Source organism: Physeter macrocephalus, chromosome 13 (assembly GCF_002837175.3).
Source record: "Physeter macrocephalus isolate SW-GA chromosome 13, ASM283717v5, whole genome shotgun sequence".
NCBI lineage: Eukaryota > Metazoa > Chordata > Mammalia > Artiodactyla > Physeteridae > Physeter > Physeter macrocephalus.
In genome coordinates this window covers 53,969,962-53,994,569 of record NC_041226.1, presented here as the reverse complement: position 1 = coordinate 53,994,569, position 24,608 = coordinate 53,969,962, and the positions used below count along the sequence as shown (strand labels likewise).

At 35.3% G+C, this 24,608-nt stretch overlaps 1 protein-coding gene across 16 annotated transcripts in view; it reads left to right on the top strand.

The window, feature by feature from the left end:
- The window catches only part of RBM26 (RNA binding motif protein 26), an 84,393-nt gene that overhangs the window by 14,985 nt on the left and 44,800 nt on the right, over positions 1–24,608 (top strand). For 13 of the 16 annotated variants that reach the window (XM_007114407.3, XM_007114411.4, XM_055089584.1 and 10 more), the window contains exons 2-9: positions 11,924–12,042; positions 12,659–12,795; positions 16,045–16,133; positions 16,815–17,032; positions 18,902–19,162; positions 19,864–20,103; positions 20,517–20,687; positions 21,051–21,191. In XM_007114407.3, the coding sequence (XP_007114469.1) occupies positions 11,924–12,042; positions 12,659–12,795; positions 16,045–16,133; positions 16,815–17,032; positions 18,902–19,162; positions 19,864–20,103; positions 20,517–20,687; positions 21,051–21,191 (1,376 nt within the window). The remainder of the gene's footprint in view (positions 1–11,923; positions 12,043–12,658; positions 12,796–16,044; positions 16,134–16,814; positions 17,033–18,901; positions 19,163–19,863; positions 20,104–20,516; positions 20,688–21,050; positions 21,192–24,608) is intronic. The other 3 variants (XM_007114412.4, XM_007114406.3, XM_007114409.3) reach the window with 1 other exon arrangement.

The following is a 24,608-nucleotide window of genomic DNA, read 5'->3' as shown; positions in this document are numbered from 1 at the left end:
GGGCGCGAACCCGGTTCCCCTGCATCGGCGGGCGGATGCGCAACCACTGCGCCACCAGGGAAGCCCATATATATTTTCTTTAATGATAGCTAAAGTACTTATTTTACATTTTCAAAAAATTTAATTTTTTATAATAACAGACTGTGAAAGAGATAGATCTTATTTTGAAAACTGTTTTATAAACTTGTACTTACCAGGCTGTGAAAGTTTTTCAAGCACTTTCTCAAATTGGATTGTGTTAAATTTTTTAAAAAATTAATTAATTAATTAATTAATTTATGGCTGTGTTGGGTCTTTGTTGTTGTGGGTGGGCTTCCTGTAATTGTGTTGAGTGGGGGCTACTCTTTGCTGCGGTGTGCGGGCTTCTTATTGCAGTGGCTTCTGTTGCAGAGCATGGGCTCTAGGCGCGTGGGCTTCAGTAGTTGTGGCACACAGGCTCAGTAGTTGTGGCTCGTGGGCCCTAGAGCACAGGCTCAGTAGTTGTGGCGCATGGGCTTAGTTGCTCCGCAGCATGTGGGATCTTCCTGGACCAGGGCTTGAACCTGTGTCCCCTGCATTGGCAGGCAAATTCTTAACCACTGTGCCACCAGGCAAGTCCCCGTGTTAAAGTTTTGAAGCATCTGATGACATTGAGTGCCCCAAATTGGATGAATAGTTATGTTCTATGAGGAATTATGACCATTCATTGTGGGTAGGAAAAGGTTTTTGACTCCAGCTAGCCTTTGTTGGTTTCAAATTTAAAAGGTTTTATTACCATGTTGAAGTGTTTGGACATTTTGGGGACTAGGTTATGGGATACTGGGAAGGTTAACTAAAGTAGCAGAGTAACTTGGTCACATCTCTTTTTAAGAATGAAACTATGGTGTTTAGAGATTTGATTAAGTTGTAACATTTTGGAGACAAGGAAGACTAAATAGTTTTTTAATTCTGGTTTTAAGAGTGAGTTGTAAAATGCCTAAATTTGGGCTTTGGCAGGAGGTAGGAAGAGAGAGGTAATATACTTAGAACATATGTACTGGATATATATGAGGGCCATTGCAGCAGTCAGAATATGGAAGAAAAAGCAACTAGGAGAGACTTGTCAGAATGCTTGTGGGCTTTTTAATTGACCTTTTTTGGAATCTGTGACAGCTTTTTAAACTTGTTGGCACACCTTTGTACTTGTAATAATTGGGTTTGACCTAAACTGAGAATTGTTTTTTTGTGAGTTTTGGTTGATATGCCCCTGACTTAGTATGCTATTACATACTGTGATAATTAGTAGATACTTCTCAACCAATGTGATTGGTTCTAGGGAAAAAGTAGACATAGTTACCTAGTCTGAAACAGACAAGCACACCAGTAGTAACATTTTAACCTTGGTAGAAATATGTGCAGATCTTAAGGTCTGGCAATTCAGAAAAATTATGTAAAGTGTTTCTACCTAGTAGAATTTAGTTATTCTTTATCCTTCCTAGAGGCTCAAACTTTGCTCATGAGTGTTCAGAAAAGGGAATTCTATGGCTTTTGAAAAAGACCTAGAGGAGAAAAATTTTTTTCAAAAAATTTTTTTTCAGATTACACAGTGAATTATTTTTAAGTTCAGTTAAAGTTCTTGGGAATGAGAGTAGGGGAGTGCAATGATGGTGAAAGCTTTGCCTCTTATTCCTAAAAAATGACCCACTTTGTCAGATTGTATGGTTCAGCACCTTTGTTTTAAAAATGAGAAAACTGAAGCCTAGAGAAATAAAATGCTAACCCAGGATTATGTAACTAATGAATAAAGTAAGATGACATCAGACTAGAAATCTGAAAACCCCTGGGTTTTTGGAGTTCATTTCTGTGCTTTTTTTTTTTTTTTTTTTTAATACCAGACTGCTTCAAGAAAAAGCTGTTAGTTTGGCTTAGAAGACAACATAGATTTGAAAGGGAATAGTGCTTAAAATATAGTAACTAGACTTTAACACCTATTCTAAGGGGGTGGCAATAATTGGCATCTTATTACTTCACATTTTTATTTTATTTCATTCTTTAGTGGTCCATTTGTTTTGGTGTTTGGCAGGTTAATAAAATGCTTTCTTATTTGCTGTCATATTTATTTGTAATTATTTCTAATTTGGCAGAGCAGCTGTTCTCAGATAAGGAAACTGAAGCTTAGTTTCTTTAGTCCTGAGATTTGTGAGGTGAAAAGTATCCCCTTTTTAATGAAAAAATTTCAGCATGACTTGATAGCAGTATTAGAAAACTGTTGTGGCAATATTAGAAAAAACCCAGAAGTATACCATACAGCCACACAGCATTAGCCCGACTTTTTTTTTTTTTTTAATATATGAAGAAACAGTTTGTAAGAATTTAGTTGAAAACAGAATGACAGAACTAGGTTTTTCACATTTCTAGTCTTAGTGCTATTTCTTTTGAATAATTCTGCCCTTTCTTGGTCAAGAGAGAAAATGTTCCCTAGCCTCTCCTGTCTCTTAGTAACTGAAGGGATGAAGAGCTTCAAATCTGTTTTGTAACTAGGTAAATGTGAATCCACATATAAGTAACTGAAGGGGTGGTCTTTGGAGGCCCCAGAGCCCTTTCCCAGATAATTTGATTCTTTCTCAGCTGTGAATTAGAATGTAAAACGTACAAGAAATAATGGAGTTTTGTTGTGGGCTGCCACATCAGCATTTCATCTGCAGTTCCACTTTTCTTTTAAGAGAGAATTCTATGACATGATTCTATAACCACACCTGTATGTGCTCAATTTGCTATTTGGGCTACTGCTTTTTATACTGAGCAGTATACAGTCTGATTATTGGGTCTTTGGGAGTGTGAAGACTGACTTTGTCTTTGAATTAGATGCTTAACACATACTTTCTGAATCACTTCTAAAGCAGCGATTCTCAAATGTGGTGTGAGGATTCCTAGGGCTTCCTGAGACCCTTTCATGGAGTCTGTGAGGTCCCCACTTTCCCAACTGTATACCTGTGTGAGGCCAGATTTTATATTTCAACCAAAACAGGGTATCACAACAGATTGAATATAAAAGTAGATGTAAGTATCAGTCTATTATTTAAGGCAGACATTAATGGTATTTGCAAAAAAAAAAAAAGAAAAAAAAAGAAACATTGTCAATCTTCTTACTAAATTTTAATTTTGGTGTGGGAATATAACTTTATTCACAAAAAAATATAGGGTACAGGTTTCCCCTGATACCTGAAAGTAGAGTGTTCCTGGAAACTTTTTGTAAGCTGAAATGGCGTAAAGTGAAGAAGCAGTTACTTTAGGACACATCTTGTCAATGGATGCACAAAATAAATTGAGATAAAACATAGATGCTTACAGACACAGTTCAAAGCTATGGCGGCTTGATGCTGAGATGCCCAGTGTAGTTCTTGGGAAAGGATCTGGGCAGTGCCACTCTGGCTACTCATGATACGGGCTACCTCTATACAACTTGCTACAAAACAAATGCTGGACACTATTTTTGTTTTTTTGCCTTTTCTCATAAAAGTGAAAATCCTTTCTGAATTTCTTGTGGTTAGTGGTTACCAATGTAGGTCTTCTGTAAAAGCTTCACAAAGGGGCATAAAGCAAAATTTTGAAAAGCAGGGGATTCCTGTGTTTAATTTCAGGTGAGGCTATTAGTTATCGAGCTCTGCCCATCCCTGCCTTTCAGTGGGGGTATAGCTCAAACTGGAGAAGGTCAGTCATTTTCAAGGACCAATATGATGCTCTGGGAGAGAGGGGAGGCTGTTTTCTCTGGCTTCACTAGCTGTCAGAATAATGTAAGCCCGGAACTGCTCAGGGCTATTTTTGTTGCCACATGTGCCTGCCTCAAAATAAAGCAAGTTCAAAGGAAAGCAGAATAGAAAGAGAGTGTCCTGGTAACATCATTTGAACTCCTGGATCCAGCTATGCCTAAAGTCAGTCCTGCTATTGGACTTCCCATTTATTTATATCAATAAGTTCCTCCTTTTGATTACTCCTCCTGCCCCCCGCCCCCAGGTATTTATGTTAAATCATAATGGATTTATTTAGTTATTTTAAATGAAATAATTTAGAATTTTCTCATTTTTAAATTTTAATATGGTAAATACTGGCTTTTAAATAAAAGCTTTTCCGGGTCCTCTGTCATTTTTAAAGTGTAAAAAGATTCTGAGACCAAAAAGTTTGAGAACCACTGCTCTCAAGGTAAGGAGGAATTCCTGCCATTTCTTGGGGGTAATATAAGAGAATGAAGGAACTAACTGAATAGTTTTCAGCATTATAATTACATGTTTTGTGCTAAGTTTGTGCAGTGATAAGAAGTGGTTCATGTGATGCTCATGGATGTATCACGTTTACATATGCTTATTTTGTGGTGGTCATTTTATTTTGTAGAATAAAGTGGGTATGTAATAAATAATTCTTTATGAGTAACCTTTGCTGTAACTACTTACTACATGCAAATAATCTGTGTTTTACTCTTTTTTTGAATTGGATGAAACTGTATAATAAACTATGGTAATTGAATTTTTCAATGTATATAGTATGTTTGTTGCAGTGGAATTTGGGTTTTTAAAAGAGTAATTCTATGTACAGAATATAATTGCATGACTTTGATGTAAATTAGATATTTTTCTTGAATATAAAGTGAAAATTTGGTAGGAACAGACGTGGGTGTATATCCGTGTTCTAAAGTGACTGAGTTAACATATTTAAATTTAATTTTTAATTCCCACTGCCACCTCCAGCTCCTCCTTCTCAAGATTACTGAAAATGGAAGCTTGGGTAAAATTTCATCAGTTATCTTCCACTGAATTTCTAAAGCCTCCAAAAAACTTGGGCAAAACAAAACAAAATTCTTTTTGAAATATTGTACTGGTGTGTTAGCTTTTGTTTTTTGCTTCACTGTCTCGTTACTATTTTGAAAGCACTAAATTAAAAAGTAAAAACTAATATGATGAGTGTGTTAGGAAGATTAATTAGAACCTTTATATCTAGGGGTGATTCTTTTTTTAATTGAGGTATAGTTGATTTAGAGTGTTGTGCCGATCTCTGCTGTACAGCAGAGTGACTCAGTTATTTGATTCATGTTTTTTGAAGTCTTTCTTAAGAAAATTAAGTTCTTTTGGGAGATTTTATTAAAACATTTGATTTTCTGCATTGTTTTGGCTTTTCTAACTTATTTAGTGCTTATGCTATCCTCCCCAGAGGATAGCTGGAGGAGAATGACCCTCTTAGATATTCACCCATGCTTTTCAGGGGTATTATTATTAGTTGTATCCTTAACTGAGTATATTCAGAGATTGATAAAATTTTATTTTTCTGCCTTTAAAATCATTGGTTTGAATGACTTCATAGTGATCTGATGTAAATTTTAAATCCTTACAAAGGTGAGAGATTAGAAATCCAAATGTGCATGACACATTTGGATGGAATGGAGCACTTTGCTCCATTCCACTGGACTCCTATCCCTCATGAGTCAAGTATCAGTAGATACCCACCTCAGCCCTTTTCTGTTGGTTCCCTCTGCCTGGGCTGACCTTTTTCCAGAAAGCCAAAAAGCTTGCTTGCACTACGTTCTGTTCCCTATTTAAATTCTGACCCTGTTTAAATATCCTTACCTGATAATCTTATCTAGGATCTCCTCATTCATTCCTTCTCCTCCCTCCCTTTTCTTTCTTCCTCCTTTTTTCTCTTCATTCCTCTTCTTCTATACTTTATCCCATTACCTGGCATTTTTTCTCTTCAGAGCACTTGTTTATATTAGAATGCCTTCTGTGTGTGTATTGTCTGGCTCCTCCCTACACAAGAATCCCTAGCAAGTTATCTGATAATGATATCCATTTACCATTCTGGTCATTTTCTAAGAATGTTTGACTTTGTTTATATATTTATAAAAGGTGGCACCTAGAAGTGAAAGCAGTGGCACTCCCTACTGCACGGGAGAGCTGCACTGTTTCCTCTCTGGTTATGATTTGTTTTCCTCCATTTCAACGCTTTATCTCATTTGACTTTTGTAAGTTGAAATACTTAGTTGCTTCCCCTTCACCCCACCTTCCACAGTGCTATTGGTGTAAGCCATGTCTTCTTTATTTTGTAGTTTCTGGTTTTCTTTGGGTTTTCCCTGCTCCCCTCCTTCTATCCCCTCACTGCTCTCACCCTCCTACCCCCAACACACACACGGAAGGGTAATTGAAGTTGGAGCACTCTGTGGTCAGAATTGTACTTCATTGGCAGATTATGTTTTTTCTGGGCTTAGAAGTACTTATGGAACAGAGCCTTAGTGGGAATTCAGCCTGTTTTCTAAGGTAGGAGTGAAGTTTGTCACTGTTTCAGTATTATTTCTTTGTCCTTAACATTTTCAAAATCTGATTCTTTTTTTCTCTTTCCCTTATCTGAAAGAAGATTTCAGCTCCACTTTTCTTTCACATGTTTCTAGAATGCTGGCAGTGTAGCAGAGGGTAAAGACTAGCTTTGACAAGATAATGTGTCATTCAAATCACAAACCTATCATCAGCGGTACCAACTGGTGTAGTAAAGTACCTCGTGAACAATCTTGCTTACCATGGAGACAGTTTTTAAAAATTACCCCTTACTCTCAGAATATAATTTTCTTTTGATTCAGTAATTTAAACATTTTTACTTCACTAATTTTGCATAGCAGGTTATTATTGCTAGATGTTCAGATGAAGTAGCATTGGTACTTTTAAGATAAATAGAAAAGAGAACACACAGTTTGCCTTTTGTCCCTGATCCATAACATTTTGGTATATTATTAAACTTCTGTGGTTCAAATTATTTTTTACTTAGCTATAGTTTGTAACTACATACCTTTTTTTTTTTTTTTTTTTTGCGGTACGCGGGCCTCTCACTGTTGTGGTCTCTCCCGTTGCTGAGTGCAGGCTCTGAACGCGCAGACTCAGCGGCCATGGCTCACGGGCCCAGCCGCTCCGCAGCATATGGGATCTTCCCAGGTCGGGGCACGAACCCGTGTCCCCTGCATCGGCAGGCGGACTCTCAACCACTGCGCCACCAGGGAAGCCCCTACATACCTTTTTTTGTTTTCAAAAGTTATTAAAATAAAAATGAAGTGGCTTCCTGTAGGACTTAAGAAAAATTACCTCCCAAATGCATATTTACCTGTTCTGTTGTTAAATGTGAAATTGTAAACCTTGCTTCTACTATGTAATTTGCAGTCATAACAAATTTTAAAAAGTAATCTGCCTTTCAGACTTTTAAGTATTTAACATTTTTTTGTATGGTAGTTAATTCATTATGATTGTTGTGGCTTTTATTGGTTCTTGATTTGGTTTGAATTGCTTCTAATAGAAGATGTTGAGCAAAGATTGTTCAGGAATTTATCTTGCTGTTTTATAAAGCTGTATTCTAGGCCACAATAATTTTTAAAAAATCGCAAAAGTCTTTCTCCACATTTTTAGCTGCTAACATTTTAATTCACTTTTAAAGTGTCCTGTTTAAAAATAATGGAGGGAATGGAATAGATTTGGTGTTTAAGTAAGAAAAATGTAAAGTGACACTTATTAGAAAGGCTGTTATTAAGTTGAAAATTCACCACAACAATCAACCAATGCTCAATCAAACTATAGCATTTGGACACAATGTAGAGATTCTGAATTTGTTCATTAACAGTAGTTGCAATAAAACTGCATAACACAGTGATAGTATTAGGTATCACAGCGATTTCCAGTAAACTGAAGTATGTTCAGCTTGGTGTCTAGTTAGGTTAATGTTTAGTTGATTGTGCTTATTCAGGTTACCTAACATGAAAAAGTACTGTTTCATGGTCTCTCATGCAGTGTTACCAGATTGCCAGATATAAGTGTATCTGTAGATACATCATGAGGTTATTGTCCCATTTCTTCATGCTTATTTCATCACAGAGGCTGACCCCAGCCTCTCCAGTTTCTTTGAGTTTGTTGTCCAGCTCTTTCCTATATCCTTATCTGTGGACTTTTTGCTAAAGGAAATTCCTTGTTTAATCGGTGTTTCAGAAAAATGGGAAAATTCATGGCCCATTGTCTCTGGAGTCATATCATCATCTTCACTAGCAATTAAGTGAAAAGCAGGCTCTAAAATTTTTCTCACAAAATTACCAACATGAATATTATCTTTAATATTGTGCATTTAATATTAATGCACAATATTAATGTTAGCATTATTGATATTAGCATTATTTAATAATGCTCATTGTGATAAACATGAAAAAATTAACTTACCACAAATCACTTTGCATTTAAAAATTGTTGGTATAAATAAATATATTGAAATAAATTTCAAAGAGAAAGTGTTTAAAAAATCTCATGTACCATTGAAATGAATTTTTATTTCCTGTTTAGGTTACAACCCACTTCAAGTCTTTGTAAACAAATGGAAATAGATCTATGAGAAAAGTTGATATACAGTTACTAACAGATTACCCTGAAACTTAACTTAGTAGCACAGCAGACATTTATCATCTCATGACATATATCATTCCTGTGGGTCAGAAATTTGGAGCAAGTTAGCTAGGTATTTCTGGCTCTGAGTCTTTCATGAGATTGTGGTCAAGCTTTTGGTCAGTGCTGCAGTCTTTTCAAGGTTCCACTGGGTCTGTAGAATTGGCTTCCATGTTCATTCACATATGGTTCTTGGCAAGAGACCTTAGTCCTCCCTGGAGCCCTCATTTCATAGCCACATGGTGCTCTCTGTAAGGCTGCTTGAGTGTCCTTGAAACGTAGCAGCTGATTTCTCTAGAATATATAATTGCAAATGACCTAGATGGTGTCTGACCTTAAACGTCAGACACCATCACTTCTGCCATATTCTATTTGTTTAGAAGCAAGGCACTAAATTGAGCCTACTCTCAAAGAATGGGGAATTGGGCTCTGCCTTTTGAAGGGAAGATTGAAGAGTTTGAAGACACAGTCACCACGAAGATGTAAATTAAGGAATCTTAACATTATATAATAAATGCTGTACTAGTTCCTTAATAGAGTAATTCTCAACTCTGATACTGTATCAGACTTATCTGTACAGCTCTTATAAAATAAACAAAGCAAAATGCAGATGGTTGTATTAGACCTGTTGATTCACTTGCAGTCAGATTTTCCATAGGTGTTTCTACTGTGCAGCCAAAGCTGTCCATTGTCTTTAAGATGTACTTTTTGATTCAGTGACATGTTACTGCTATAATTCTGTAAAACTGTTACATTCCAGATATGTATAGGAATTAAGACTTTTTGTTAAATGTATTAAAGTATTTTCTAGCTTTAATGTGTATAAGTTCCTTATTAATATTCTAGCATTTGAACTTTTGGTAGAACATGTAGAATTTCTATTTTGTGTTTAGTATTGTTAGAGTTAAAATTGCTAATAGTTGTTACAATAAAGAGCGATAAAAATGGATTGAAGGATGTCATGTATCACGTATGTATCTGTTTTTCCTCAAATGAACTATTAGGTTATACTGTCTCTCCCCCTCATTTGTAGTCATCTCTCCCTACTGTAATTCCCTAATGTATTTGTCTTTTTTTTTTTAAAACCGTGGTTGGTAAGTCTTTTTGTGTCATCAGTATCCTTTGAAAATTTAATTTACTGAGCATTATTTATGTTACTGGCATGAAACTAAGAGAAGCTAGGAAGTTAAATCTAAGCTGGGGGTGGATTCTAAGTTGGGATTTTGCCAAGTTGGTGGCATAGAAGAAGAGTAGAAAGAAAGTGAGGCAAACGTGGCTGAGGAATTTAGAGGTTGTTTGAAATAGTGGACTCTGAGGGGAGAGTACAGGAGGAAGTAAATTAGAGGAAGTGTGCCTTGGACAGCAACTAAGGGAGGTATTGTAGGGGGCTTTTACTAGGATGGATAGGGAGTTGGTGGCTGTAACTAGATGTTTGTAGCGGTAAGTAAATTGGAGATCTGGTAGCTCGTTGTAAGAAGCAATTTGGTGTAGTGGTTAAGAGAGCAGACTTTAGAGTAAGAAATTTAGGTTTAAATCTTGGTTCTGTTACTAATTTACATGTAGTCTTGGGCAGTTTGCTTAGCTTTTTCCTGAGCCTCAGTTTCATCAGTAAAATGAGAACTAAATGTAGAATGTAAAGTGTGGAGCACTGTTCATGGCGCAAATGAGGGTTCAGTAAATGTTAGTGCTTAGCTATTGCTATTTTTTTTTTTTTTTTTTTTTTTTTTTTTTTGGTGGTATGCGGGCCTCAGGCTCCGGACGCGCAGGCCCAGCGGCCATGGCTCACGGGCCCAGCCGCTCCGCGGCACGTGGGATCCTCCCAGACCGGGGCGCGAACCCGGTTCCCCCGCATCGGCAGGCGGACGCGCAACCGCTGCGCCACCAGGGAAGCCCCTATTGCTATTATTTTATTATTATTTACCCTAACTTGTAAAATGATCTTTAATTAAATAGGTAACAACTTTAGCTTAGTTGAAAAACAATTATCTGCTTTTTAGCAACTGGATAGGCATGGTTTGGGCATCAAAAACTTTCCCTCTTCCCTCCTGACCCTGTTTCTTTTTCACTTCCTACTCCCTACCCCCATCAACAAATAACCATAGTTACTTGTTTATACTTACACCTATTCATTATTCAGACATAAGCCAACCCAAATATATAATCTCCTTTTCTCCCCACACAAATGGTAATACACTATACAAGTTTTTTCTCTATCTTGCTTTTTAAACTTATAGGAAAATTTCTCCATGATATGAAAACTTCCTCATTCTTTTTTGTCCTTTTGCTGTATGCCATTCTCTGTGTAGATTTAGTATATTTTCTTTTTCCAGTCCTCTGTAAGTGGATAGTTGCAGATTTTTTATTTTACAATCAGTGTGACACTGAATGACTTGTACACATGTCATTTTGAACATGGAAGTATATCTGTAAAGTTAATTCATTGAAGTAGAATTGCTGGGTCAGTTGCATTTGTGATCTTTTTACTGCCATACCCTAGGAGCTACCAGTTTACTCTCAGCAGCAATAATGTATGAAAACTGATTTTTTCCCTATAGTCTTGCCTCCAGAATATGTTTCCATATATTTAGACTTTATCAACTTTATAACAGAAAAATGATATTTCAGTATAGCTTAAGTTTGAATTTCTCTTATGGATGATGTTCTATTTTTACTCATATTTAAGAATCATTTTTATTTCTTTTTCTGTTTAGTATTTCATTTGACTTTTAAGTCTTTTTTACATTCTTAAGTTTTTGCTTCTTTTTGTATAATCAAATTACTCTTTTGCAATATATGGATTTTCTGTCATAATTCAAAAGGTCTTCATTACTCCAGAGTTGTAAAATAACTTTTTCTTGTTTTCTTCTAACTTCAATGGTTTCATGTTTTTACTGTGGTATATGGAATAAGTTATGGGTCCAACTTAATTTTTTAGAAAGACAGCTGCCAAGTTTTCTCAATACTATTTATTTTGTAGTTCATCCCTTCTTCCTTGACTTGGATGTCACCTTTATAAAATTTATGTTTCTATATATATTTGGGTCTATTTCTAAACTTGCTTTTCTTTCATTAAAATTCTGTATTGTGTGGTATGTTTTCAAGTTTCCCTTTATTGTCCTCTTTTTCAGGGATTTTCTGACCATTATTTACCTTGTTCTGGGGGAGAATAGACTCTTGGTATTTTTATTGGTACCACACTAATTATTAGTTTTTGATGTTTTGGTATTGTTTATAATTTGTTATAACTTCTTTTTTTAATAATAGAGCCTACTGAATCTTTAATACATGTATTAGTGTGTATTTGGCAGAATACTGAATGATGACTATATATACCATGTTAAAGCATATTAAGATAAGGGAGAGAAACTTATATTTCTTCATTGCTTTCTATGAACCAGATGCTTTTTTACATATATTAACTCATTTAACTATCATGCTATTAGTTTGTAACTGGAATTTGTAGAATGTGCAATTGTTTATGGTTAAATTTCCTTCAACATTGCTTTTTTCTTCAGCTGTGACGCAGATCCATCAGCCCTGGCAAAATATGTTCTTGCTTTGGTAAAGAAAGACAAAAGTGAAAAAGAGTTAAAGGCGTTATGTATTGATCAACTGGATGTATTTCTTCAAAAAGGTAAGATCTTTGGTTTAAAAATACTACTTTAAAAAGTTATTTAAAATAAGATCCAGAGAGTGTTAAAGGAGTTCAGTAAGAGACAGACAGTAACTGTAACAACGTTGAACAAATAGTATTATTACTGATTATATCCATAGCTCATTTAGAATGGAATTCTTTTCTGTCATTAACATCCATATGCTCATTCTTAAAGAATGCTGTTATTTTTTTCTTAAGAGATTAAGAAAATGACTGAAAGATAGTTCTGCTTAGGAACCTACTTTGGATGTTGTCTAGCACAGTGCTTCTCAAATTTTTTCACCTTGCCAGCATCTAGGTAATGATAATATTTCTGTTTGGCACACTAGGCAGGATACATGGAGACTAGTGATGGCTGGGAGCGACTGACCCAGAGGCTCTAGCCATTCTAGCCCTCAGCATCCTGAGAATTGAATGGATCAGTATTACCATGGGACTTGTGCCATAGCACGCTGGTTGGGAAGCTGTTGGTCTTAGTATAGTTTTCAGATTTATAAAACTCAAGGCATATTTCATCATACTGATGTGGAGAAGTAGAGAATAAATATCTCAGCAAATGTTTTTTAATCTATGCTGGTTTTGGTTTTATTTTTAGAGACACAGATATTTGTGGAAAAACTTTTTGATGCTGTGAATACAAAGAGTTATCTACCTCCTCCAGAGCAGCCATCATCAGGAAGCTTAAAGGTAGAATTTTTTCAGCACCAAGAAAAAGATATAAAAAAAGAAGAGGTAAGAATTTGTGTTAAACTTTACATGTTCTTTAAAAACATATTTGGAGTAATTAAACTGAGTTTTATTTCTTGTATCTGTGTTGGGAGTCCTCAAGACCACCTCCAGGTTTGATTATTTCACTAGGAGTACTCACAGAACTCAGAGCATATAGTCATACTCATGGCTATGATTTCTTACATTGAAAGGATACAAAGCAAAAGCAGCAAAGGGAAAAAAGTGTATGGTGCAAAATCTGGGGAAAAACAGGAACAGATTTCCAGAGGTTTCTTCCAGTGGAGTCAAAGAAGATGCACTTAACAAGTAGTGACAACATGTGTGAACCAGGGACGCTCATTAGAGACACAGTGCCCAGGGTTTTTATTTAGGGCTGGTTACATAGGCATCTTCAGCCTAGTATGTACGAAAATTCCAGACTCTGAGGAGGAAAGCAGATGTTCAGCATAGACCATATTGTTTATCCAGACAGTTTAGGCATAGTGAGCTATTGTTATCAGGGAATGATGGGAACCTTCCAGAAATCGGTGTTTGCAGATGCCAGCTAAGGGCTTACCTTATCAGCAGGTCTTTCTAAAGATAGCAGTCTCAGGAGTGCTTTTAACTCTTTTCTGCACAGTATCTTGTAGGTATGGACTCTTATTATCTGTGTTCTATGAAAATAGTTAGATTGTCAGATCTGTTTGCTTCTGCCTACCTGCATTTTGTAGGGGACTATTTTTTTTTTTTTAATAGATTTATTTATTTATTATTTATTTTTGGCTGTGTTGGGTCTTCCTTGTTGCACGCAGGCATTCTCTAGTTGTGGTCAGCTGGGGCTGCTCTTTGTTGCAGTGCACGGGCTTCTCATTGCAGTGGCTTCTCTTGTTATGGCGCGCAGGCTTCAGTAGTTGTGGCACACAGGCTTAGTTGCTCCGTGGCATGTGGGATCTTCCCAGACCAGAGCTCGAACCCGTGTCCCCTGCATTGGCAGGCGGATTCTTAACTACTGCGCCACCAGGGAAGCCCTGTAGGGGACTATTTTTAAGCTAGTCAAATAAAAGGACCTTCACAGGGCAATGGAAATGAATTCATACTTTAAGAGGTGTTTACCTTTCATACAAGATTACCACTCTTGTTTAATAATCATATAATAATTCAAATTTCCTCAGTTTGATGTTTAAAGATTATAATTTTAACAAAAATAATTGTTGACAATTAAGCTGTTAATATAATATATCCATGGTTAGCCTAGTTTTAGGTCAAACAAATCTGGGTTAAAATTTTGCCACCGTTTGTGACCTTGAAATTACTACTTTTCCAACCCTTAGTTTACTCAGCTGTGAAATGGAAATATTATAGGGCTGTTGTGAGGAATAGTAAAATAAGGTCTGTGAGGCACTTGGCAGAGTGTGTGGCACAAAGTAGTCTAAGTAAATGATAGTTGCTGTTATTGTTGAGACGTTGTGTGGTGGGTGATGTGGTTGTGGTTGTGGCCTTTGGCTTTTTTTCACCTGATACTCTTTTTTTCCAGATTATGTAAGTAATATATGTTTGTTGTGTTTACGTATGTGTTATATAATAATATTTACCTATGTATGATATGTATTGTAATTTACATATGTATTATATAATTCTCAAATGTATTTTTGTCTCTGTATATCTGAACATATTTTCACACATGTATATGTATATAGTTACACGCACATATACATAAGACACCCCCATCACTTCTGTCTTCAGAGGAAGACCAGAAATAATTTTATAACTGCATGTTTTGTCCCTAACGGTATAGGGGGTCTGTTAGTAAGGAAGAATGGGATAGTGGATATTGTCTTGGCAACTGCTTATGCAACATAGAGATATACAATAATTTATTTAAATTTTACCCATTGATGGAAGTCTGGGTTAGTTCCAGAATTTTTTCCAGATAATTGCAAATTACATTTTAATTCTTGGAAATCTTCAGTAAATCATGGGCTCTTTGTTTGAGAAGCAGTAAGCCTTAGTCTTACATCTGTTGATACAATAATATTTCACCACAGTTGTCTTGAGCAGTTGTGAAGGATATTTATCCCTCATCTTTCAGAACCGAAATGTCAGATGGCAGTCTGGATTTTAAATACTGTGGGTGTTGTGAAATTTCGCAGTTGGGCAGGTACCATGGAATGTGACAGTCTGTCAACCTAACTTACTTACAAGAGTGCATGGAAGCAAACTGAGGGGGAAAAGTGCATCAGGAGGGTTTTTTTGTTTTGTTTTGTTTTTGCAGGGGGGAAGGTTGAAATGGGTAGGAAGAGTAGAACAAAAAAAGTACTTACAAGAAAGAAAAAAAAAGGCAAACTGTTAAAAGAAGGCTTTTAAGTATTGTTTCTCAGAGTTTGGTCTGTTGATAGGATTTCCATTTAATTTATCATCCAGTGTGGGACACTTGACAGTGAGAGGCTTTTACCTCTCAGGAATGCTCTCAGGAATGCTGAAACAACTGGCATAAACTGGGACATATTTATGCTATCTGTAGACTGTGTGCATCAGAATATCTTAGGGTTTTTATTAAACATGCAAAATCTTGAGCCCTATCATATTTACAGAAGCTCATGTTCAATATTTTCTCAATTTGTTTATCCGCTGAATCCTTTTTTCTCTAATAACACCTCTTACTGTCCTGTGGAACCAGTTTTTTGGGCAGCATGGAAAACTGGTCTAGAGAAAGTAGCACTGAGCAAGGGAATGTTTTTCAGGGCTGCATTCTATTAATTATATAATACGAATTGTAGGAAAGAGGAATATATAGCTGTCATACTGCTGTGAGAAACTAGAGAACTGTTTTCACTTGTTTGTTTATTTTCACAGGTATTGTTTTCTTTTTCTATGTCTTGGTTAGTTCTAATGCATTCTCCTTTAGTCCCTAATGTGTTTGGTGCCAGATCAAATCCATGAAACCAAAACTTGAATGGACTTTTGAAAGAAGGAATAAAATTGGCTTTCCATTAATGATGTGTAAAATGAGGACACTTGCTTAAAATGTTTTTCTTGCTACTGTTATCTAAGATAAGCATTTATGAATTTCTTTACCATTCACTTTAACTTTCAGCAAGCCTGTCTTTTATTGTTAAATTAAATGATTGTACTTAGAAGACAAATTTATTTTGTTTAATGCTTTCACAAGAAGACCCTATTGCTCATATTTTAATATCAGTTAAGTCATTGAAACAGTAACATGGCAAGGAATAACTGTTGTTAAACTTGCACACATTTTTCTTTGTATATCAGATCACAAAAGAGGAAGAGCGAGAGAAGAAGTTTTCTAGAAGGCTAAATCACAGTCCCCCTCAGTCAAGCTCCCGATACAGAGAAAATAGGTGATTGATTCTTTGAACCATGTTCAATGTTTAGACATTGCTTTTATTTTATATGAATATTTAGACTTGATTTTCTTTTACATAGGGGTAAGTAATATCTACTCTTATTGGTCTAGGAAAGTGGTAACTCGATCCTTTTTTACCAAGAATATCTAGGTGAGATTTGTTGGTCCTGGAAGTGAGATTTCGAACAGTGCTCGGCATATGTTAGTTATTGTTATTATTTTTATTCCTAACTGCAAATTCCAGTGAAGTCTTAATGTGAGACCTTTTTTGCCCAAAGTTTCCCTTTAGAGTAAATACATTATTTTTCCCATTAAGACTTCAAAAGCATTTAGAGTGCAGTGCATGTAATATATGCCCATAAGTACGAGACTGTGTACAAGACAATATATACAATAGGACGTATGTACAGATCTCTTAATGTATAGATGCATTTGTGTATAAAATGAAGACTTCAAAAGAGGTTTTTGTTTTTTTTTTTTGTTTTTTTTTCTTAGAAGGGGTTTTAGGGTACTTTAGCAGATCATGTTGAGTTTTTTGAGTTTCCTATGTTTGTATTCTGATGGTGGGATAAAGAATCATGATGGTACAAGAATAAAATAGAACTTTTGCATTTAATTGGAGTTTTTCCTGTATCCATTTAAATATTTTCATAAAAGTGATCATATATTTCTTTAGAAGTCGTGATGAGAGGAAAAAAGATGATCGTTCTCGCAAAAGAGATTATGATCGAAACCCTCCTCGAAGAGATTCATACAGAGACCGGTACAATAGAAGACGAGGGCGAAGTCGCAGTTACAGCAGGAGTCGGAGTCGAAGTTGGAGTAAAGAGAGGCTTCGTGACAGGGATAGAGATAGAAGCAGGACTAGAAGCAGAAGCAGGACCCGAAGCAGGGGTAAATAATCCACATATATGTATAGTTTGGTCGGTGCTTTCATTGTGAAAATAATTCTGTATTTGAGGGTTTTAAAAATTGTTTTAATTTTGTCAGTGTTATCTTTATTTTTTTCTGTTTTGATGTATTTTGTGTGTCCAAGTGAATACTTTTTAAAAATTTCTTTAAATTTTTTTATTTTATACAAATTAAAGCCACAATGAATTACCACTGTACACCCATCAGAATGATTGAAATTAAAAAGCCTTGCTCTACCCAGTGTTGGTGAGGATGGAGATAAGCTGGAACTCTTTGGAAAACACTTGAACAGTATTTTAAAAATGTTAAGCCTATACCTACCAAATGACCCAGTCAGTCATTCCACTCCTAGGTGTTTACTTAAAAGAAATGAGAGTGTATTTCCACACAAAGACATATACAGATGATCATGGCAGCTTCATTTGTTATAGCCAAAAGCTAGAAACAATCCAAACATCCATCAACAGGTGAATGGATGAAGAAATTATGGTATATCCATAGAATGGATAAAAAGGAAAGAACTATTGATATATGCAGGAAAATGCATGAATCTCAAAATAATTATGCTGACTGAAAGAAGCCACACAAAAAAGTGGTGTGTGTGTGTGTGTGTGTGTGTGTGAGAGAGAGAGAGAGAGAGAGAGAGAGACATAGAGACGTAGAATTTTAGAAAATGCAGCCTAATCTATGATGACAGAAAACAACTCAGTGGTTGCCTGGGATAAAGTAAAGGAGGGATGGATCATAAAAGGGAACAAGGATACTTTTGGGGGGTGATGAGTATGTACAGTATATACCTTATTTTGATTGTGATGTTTGGTTTCACAGGTGTATACATAGATCAAAATTCATTAAATTGTACATTTTAAGTATGTTCAGTTATCATATATCAGTTAGACCTCAAAACTGTGAAAACAGTTAAAAATTTTCATTTCAGATGTGTGAGTTTACAAGAGTGTCTCATTTCCAGCATGCATATTTTTCTTTCAATGTGTATTATTGAAAGGAATATATTGCAGGCAGTAAAACAACTAAACACCTTAAGAGTAAAACACCTTTACTCAACTTAGATTTTTACTACCCTTGTGACCTTTATTGTGTAGTTACTTTTAGTCTTTAGGAAATAATATTTATGGCTTTTGTATAAGCCCTGTATTTCTCTGTTACCCTTAGAGTTTTTTCCCCCTGTGATCTAGGTGTTAATGGCCTTTCTGCACATTGCTTCACTTAACTGATCTCCTTAATGTCTTTTCTCTTTCCTTGGTAAATTTTCTTTTCTTGGCCCAGTTAATTTCTTTGTGTTTATTATGTACTCCTTTTTCTTCCTCTTTACACATCCATTCTCATCTTCAACAAATAGTGTTCAGTGTATAAAGCCATGCTAGGACCTTTGAATGGATGACAGCTAAATGTTCATCACAGAAAAAATAACCATACTTAAATTGTATACTTTGTTTTGTTGGCTAAAGTTATGCATACTAAGATTGCAATGAAGAAAATTTAAAAATTCTCTGCTATAACTAAAACTCAAAAATCTCATTAAGTACAGCAAGTTTATGTGTGGTTTTTTAGTTTAGGTCATATTGAAAAGAAATAGCTTATCTTGGAACATTGTCTATACATTGAATAGTTTTTAAAAGGAGGATTGTGTAAAATTTGAACTTTTTCTCTATGTTTAGCAAAAATATTGGGTTGGCCAAAAAGTTCGTTTGGGTTTTTCCATAACGTCTTATGGAAAAACCCAAACGAACCTTTTGGCGAACCCAATATCTATTTCTTAGCTTTGTGTGTCTTTTGTTTTTTTTTAAAAAATAGAGTGTAGTTTTATAAGTCATTTATATTTTGTTGCAGAAAGGGATCTGGTAAAACCTAAATATGACCTGGATAGAGCAGATGCATTAGAAAACAATTATACTCCAGTCTCTTCAGTACCTAATATTTCATCTGGCCACTACCCAGTACCTACTTTGAGCAGCACTATTACAGTAATTGCTCCTACTCATCATGGTAATAATACTACCGAAAGTTGGTCTGAATTTCATGAAGACCAAGTGGACCATAACTCGTATGTAAGACCACCAATGCCAAAGAAACGGTGTAGAGACTATGATGGTAAGCCTGTCAACTATTTTATGAGGTATCGAATTAATATTTCCAGCTGAGTAAATTCTGTAAATTTAGGTTATACACAGTTACTCAAAGACTTAACCTATTGGAAATAGTGGGAAATTAGTTTTAAGCACTTAATGAATTCCTCAGTATATTACTGAAGTCTTCATTAGTCACCACTGACTATTGAATATCAATTTAAAGATAGTGTTTATTTGCACCAAGTCTTAACAGATTTTTGGAATTTGCCAAACAAGAGTAATATCTACTGAGTTACCTACCAGGGAATTGGCTACTGAAACATTCTTGACAAAACTTCTTTAGAAATCAGTGGTTATTAGCATGTAAGTAAAACCTAGAAATGTGAATATCACCTATGTAAGCATTTTATTAATGAATTGAAGACTCTTTAAGATTTTACTGTAAACGTTTTGTAAACTGTATTAAAGCTGTATCATGTTGCTAGCTGGGTATACTCATTTTAATTTGGTGATATATTTTTTAGTGGGTATGTTAGCTATATTTTCACTTAATATGTATTTTATATTACTGGAAATGAGTAGGTAGCTCTTGTGATATGGTTACTTATACTTGCCCAGTATTAAAAATATTCCTATTTTAAAATATCTCCACTTTTGTTAACTTAGAGAAAATGTATATGTCCAGCACTTTTCATATTTCTTTCTAATTGTTCTTCCTCACAGAAAAGGGTTTCTGTATGAGAGGAGACATGTGCCCTTTTGATCATGGAAGTGACCCGGTAGTTGTAGAAGATGTCAATCTTCCTGGTATGCTGCCTTTCCCAGCACAGCCTCCTGTTGTTGAAGGACCACCTCCTCCTGGACTCCCTCCACCACCACCAATTCTTACACCCCCACCTGTGAATCTGAGACCCCCAGTGCCACCGCCAGGCCCATTACCACCCAGTCTACCACCTGTCACAGGTAAGTAAATATGTTTGCCTATACTTATTATCTATCCATTCGTAGTCTTTTATAAAAGTTGATAGTTTGATGCCTGTTTTTGTTAAAAGTATCTAAAGTAATCCTGTAGATGCCTGCTAGAAACTAAGAGTAAGATGCTCCCATCTGGAATATACTTATTTTTCAGGCTGTTCCAAACCTATGGTTTACTGTGGTTTAGGGTGGCCCTGAATTATGCATGTTACTGATGAATCCCAGTTCTCTGTAGTCCTTTATAGCTTAAGACAAACCTGTTTTGGAATACATTAAATGAATATTTTACTCTGAAAAACTCATATAGTTGTAAGAGCTTGGTGTTTGTAGATATTATAATTTGCTAAAGGAGAATATCACGTTTGGCTATACAATAACTTATTTTATTTGTTTGCTTTCAGATGATATTTCTTATTCTTTGGTTTTGACAGGACCACCACCTCCACTTCCTCCTTTGCAACCATCTGGCATGGATGCTCCCCCAAACTCTGCAACCAGCTCTGTTCCTACTGTGGTAACAACTGGCATCCATCACCAGCCTCCTCCTGCTCCACCCTCTCTTTTTACTGCAGGTGCAGTTTTGACCCTCTCTGTATTAATAATGTAATATAGTTTAGAGAAGAGTTTTAGGTGAGGAATTTAAAAGTGTCTAGAGAGTGAATTGCTCTATCAAGTCTATTTTTCTTACTAAAATTATATGGAATAAAATGTAGACATGGTGACTGCACATTAAATATAAGTTCTCAGTTACACTTTTTAAAAAACTAAGTTTTTAATAACATTTAATTTTTATAAGACTATTTTAAAAACTATATATACATGTTAGTTATGAACTAGTAATATGTTACATAGTTGACTTTTTCTATTATCAATATAAAAAAATTACCAAGCAGAGTTTTATAATTGTTTTTTAATTGCAGTTTTTGTATTACCAGATACATATGACACAGATGGCTACAATCCTGAAGCCCCAAGCATAACAAACACTTCCAGACCAATGTATCGACACAGAGTGCATGCGCAAAGGCCTAACTTGATAGGACTAACATCAGGGGATATGGATTTGCCACCCAGAGGTACTATGATGAATCTTTTCTTCTTATCATTTTCATAATGTCAAGAGTGGCAAAGCATTTAAAAAGAACAGTAGGTCCTGTGTTTATTGGGGTTGAGTAAGAGATGATGATTATGTTTGTTCCTTTGATCCTTTGGTCTCACATGAGAGAAAAGGTAATGTGTGGTACCCTATTTGTGGTGTTGGTGACATTTTATTCTGTCATCCAAGGGGAAAGGAATTTCCCCAAAGTCCTTATTTTTAGCTCTTTGGGGGTATATGCTATCATTTGTAGTCTTAATTGGTTCATTTAAACTCTTTAAGAATAATGCTTTAATTCCTAAAGATAAATTCTTTTGTAGTTTAGATAATGAAATTAGCTGTACAAATTTAATGCTTGATACATATTTTATTTTTGTTTGCTTTTGACATGTTAGAATTTGACACTGGTTTGCTTATAATATTTTAAGCAAAAAGAATTATATTTTAGAAAGTGACTTGTTAGCTTTTAAAATTTTCTTAGAGGAGACAGACTTTTTGGTATAATTTCTAAATGGAAGAAGAAGGTAGAATTTAGACTGGTCCACAAGCCAGGGCAGGAAAAGTGCTATACAGAGGTGCAAACTGATACAGAGGTTCAGAGGAGGGAGAGTTCACATTAATTTGAAAGATGGAGCAATGTTGTCAGACATTATAGAAAATATGATACAGGCCAATAAAAATATATCTTTTTTCCTAACTACTTCAACTAACTTTTAAATCCCATTTTCTTTCCAATCTTTCCTTGCCATCTTTTATTTCTAGTAAAAAAAAAAAAAAAAAAAAGTCATGCATTGTCAGTTGTGAATAAAAGTCCAACTTGTTTAAATAAGTAACAGTCTGTACCTAATGTGGTTTAGTAAACTTGTGTTTACTTACACTTTACACGTTTTTTGTTTGTTCATTAGAAACTGTCAGATTCTGAGCATCTACTTTGAGTGTTCTGTGGTGGAGGAGTGAGGAACATTTTAATTTATATCCTGTGAGATCACAGGACAACATTTCATGTGGATGTCCCTTTCCCCCCACACCTTTTAAAGTCTCCTTGAGACATTCTAATGACTTTCATGAATAACAGCAATAGAAAAAAGGTTTCTTAACAATTTTTATGTAAGGGAAATAAGATTGTTTGTAATTGAAAAGTAGCCACTTAAGATTATGGCTGTTCATGGTATTTACTCATCCCTTGAGTGTCTCCTACCTGACTAGTTCAGAGAAAACCGCTTCCTTCTTTGGGTCACTACTTAGCACTCATTTTCTTTTCATTATACCAGTATTCCTTGCTCTTACTGGAACCTCTGACATCAAATCATCTCTTTCTTACCTTGCTGCTTTGGAGTGGCATAAATGTATGCCACTATAGATCAACATTTATTAGACCCATCCCAAATCTAGGACAGTTTTTTGCTGGTGATTGAGAGAAGACAGAAGGATTAAACCCCTTGCACATAAATCTTACCATATAGAAGTTGGAATTATGGTAATTTCAGCTCCACATGCATGTAGTTACAAGTTATAGGAAATGGCTCTATTGAGATATAAATGTCTGGTATGCCTACTTAGAAATTTGAATGCCTTTTCTCATAGAATCATTATACATAATGATTATTTTAGTACTTTTTAAAGTTCTTTAGATACATCATATACTATTTCTGTAAGCTGGTTTAGGAATATATTTTCCATTAATAACATTGTTTTTATGTACCAGACAACTGATTTAGCAAACCATTTAAATTGAGGATTACCTGTACTTCTATTGCCTTATCTGTTTTCAGTCTTCCTCCCCTCAAAATGTTCTCATCTATTGCCCATTTGGTTTGAAATTTACTGGCCTGGATTGTGACATATACATAATTAAAAGTTTATAATATTGTTCATTATATAATTATTATACATTTCTAATAGCCTATAGATGGCCTCATTTACATTTGTCACAGACTATTATGTGATAACTATATTTTTATGCTTCATACTTTCAACTTCATAGGAGATTATTGTTACTAAACAAATGAAAAAACTTTAGGCCTTTTGATGCCTTGGAATCAAAAAAGTGACTTAGAGGTCCTGATAATTGTACTTTCTAGATTTCTAAGGCAGTGGAGAACTTGATAGACACTCCCTTGACTGTATATAGATAGGTAGGAAGAAGGGCTAAGTGGTTTTTCATTTGCCATCAACAAAACCAGTGCTGAAAACGTTAAGCAGAAAAACAATTTATTAAAAAGATATCGGGGAAAACACAGTAAATACAACTAATAGACACATTTACTAATTGTATATCAAGAGGAACTTGCTTTTGTGTGTTTGACACTCCTTCTTTTAAATAAATAACAATGAAAGAGAATATGAGTGAGAGAATACAGATGAGTTGGAGCCAACACATCCCTGCCTTTCTTGGTGAACCTTCCGATAAAGAACATATTAAAGTACAAAAGGATATTGGATAGCTCAAAGACTCTTTAAAAGGGCTAGTGAACATGTTTGGGAGGCAGGAATAAGGCCAGAAATTCTGTTGCAGAACTGGTCCTGTGAAGGTACCACTCAGCAAAGAAACTACAACTTGCACTGTGAATGCCTGCAGTGCCAGATACTGGATGTTTCCACCTGATCTGCTGTAGAGATGTGGGATAAGTCAGAGTTAGCCAGAAAAAAGGGGTCGATAAAGCACATATATCCTGTGCTACTTTTGTGAAACTGGAAGATCTTTTTGATTAGAAACAGAGGGAGTAAGGGATATGGGGGCGGGGAGATAGGAGGCCAATTAAAGGCGTTTGAAAAATTCTAGAAAAGAGATGATAAGTAGCTAGACTAGGGCAGTAACAGTGGGAAGTAAGAGATTTAAGTTTAGTGGAAAGAGTTGACAACACCTTTAACTTATTGAATTTGGGGACTTAGAATGGGGGTAATGGAGAAGGTGAAATGAAAGACACCAGGTTTCTGTTTTGGATAATTGGGCAGATGATAATATCATTCATTGGGAGGAAGAACAGATTTGGTAGGAGGATCTGCTGCATGGAGATTATAGTGGTAGTCATGAGAGAGATTGTGCTGAAACAGATCCTAAGTTCTTTTGGTTAGTTATATGTTTAGAAATACTCAGAATAGGAGTTATATAACCAATTTATCCATCTTTTACGAAAGGAATTTTAAAATATATTTTTTCCGTGTGGACTAAGGTTAGCATGTTTTAAACTTTGGCATCATTTGGGAATAACAGGTTAAATGTAGTTTTGTGTTTGTCAAACTCCATCTAAGTGTATGTAAAATGTTGAAAGTAGCACATATTTACAGCTCTTTTGCACTGCATTTCAATGTTGAATCTTTACCTTTTTAAATTTAACATGATTTTATTATGTTAATATGCTGATATTTAAATAAGCAACTCATTTCAGTCACAACT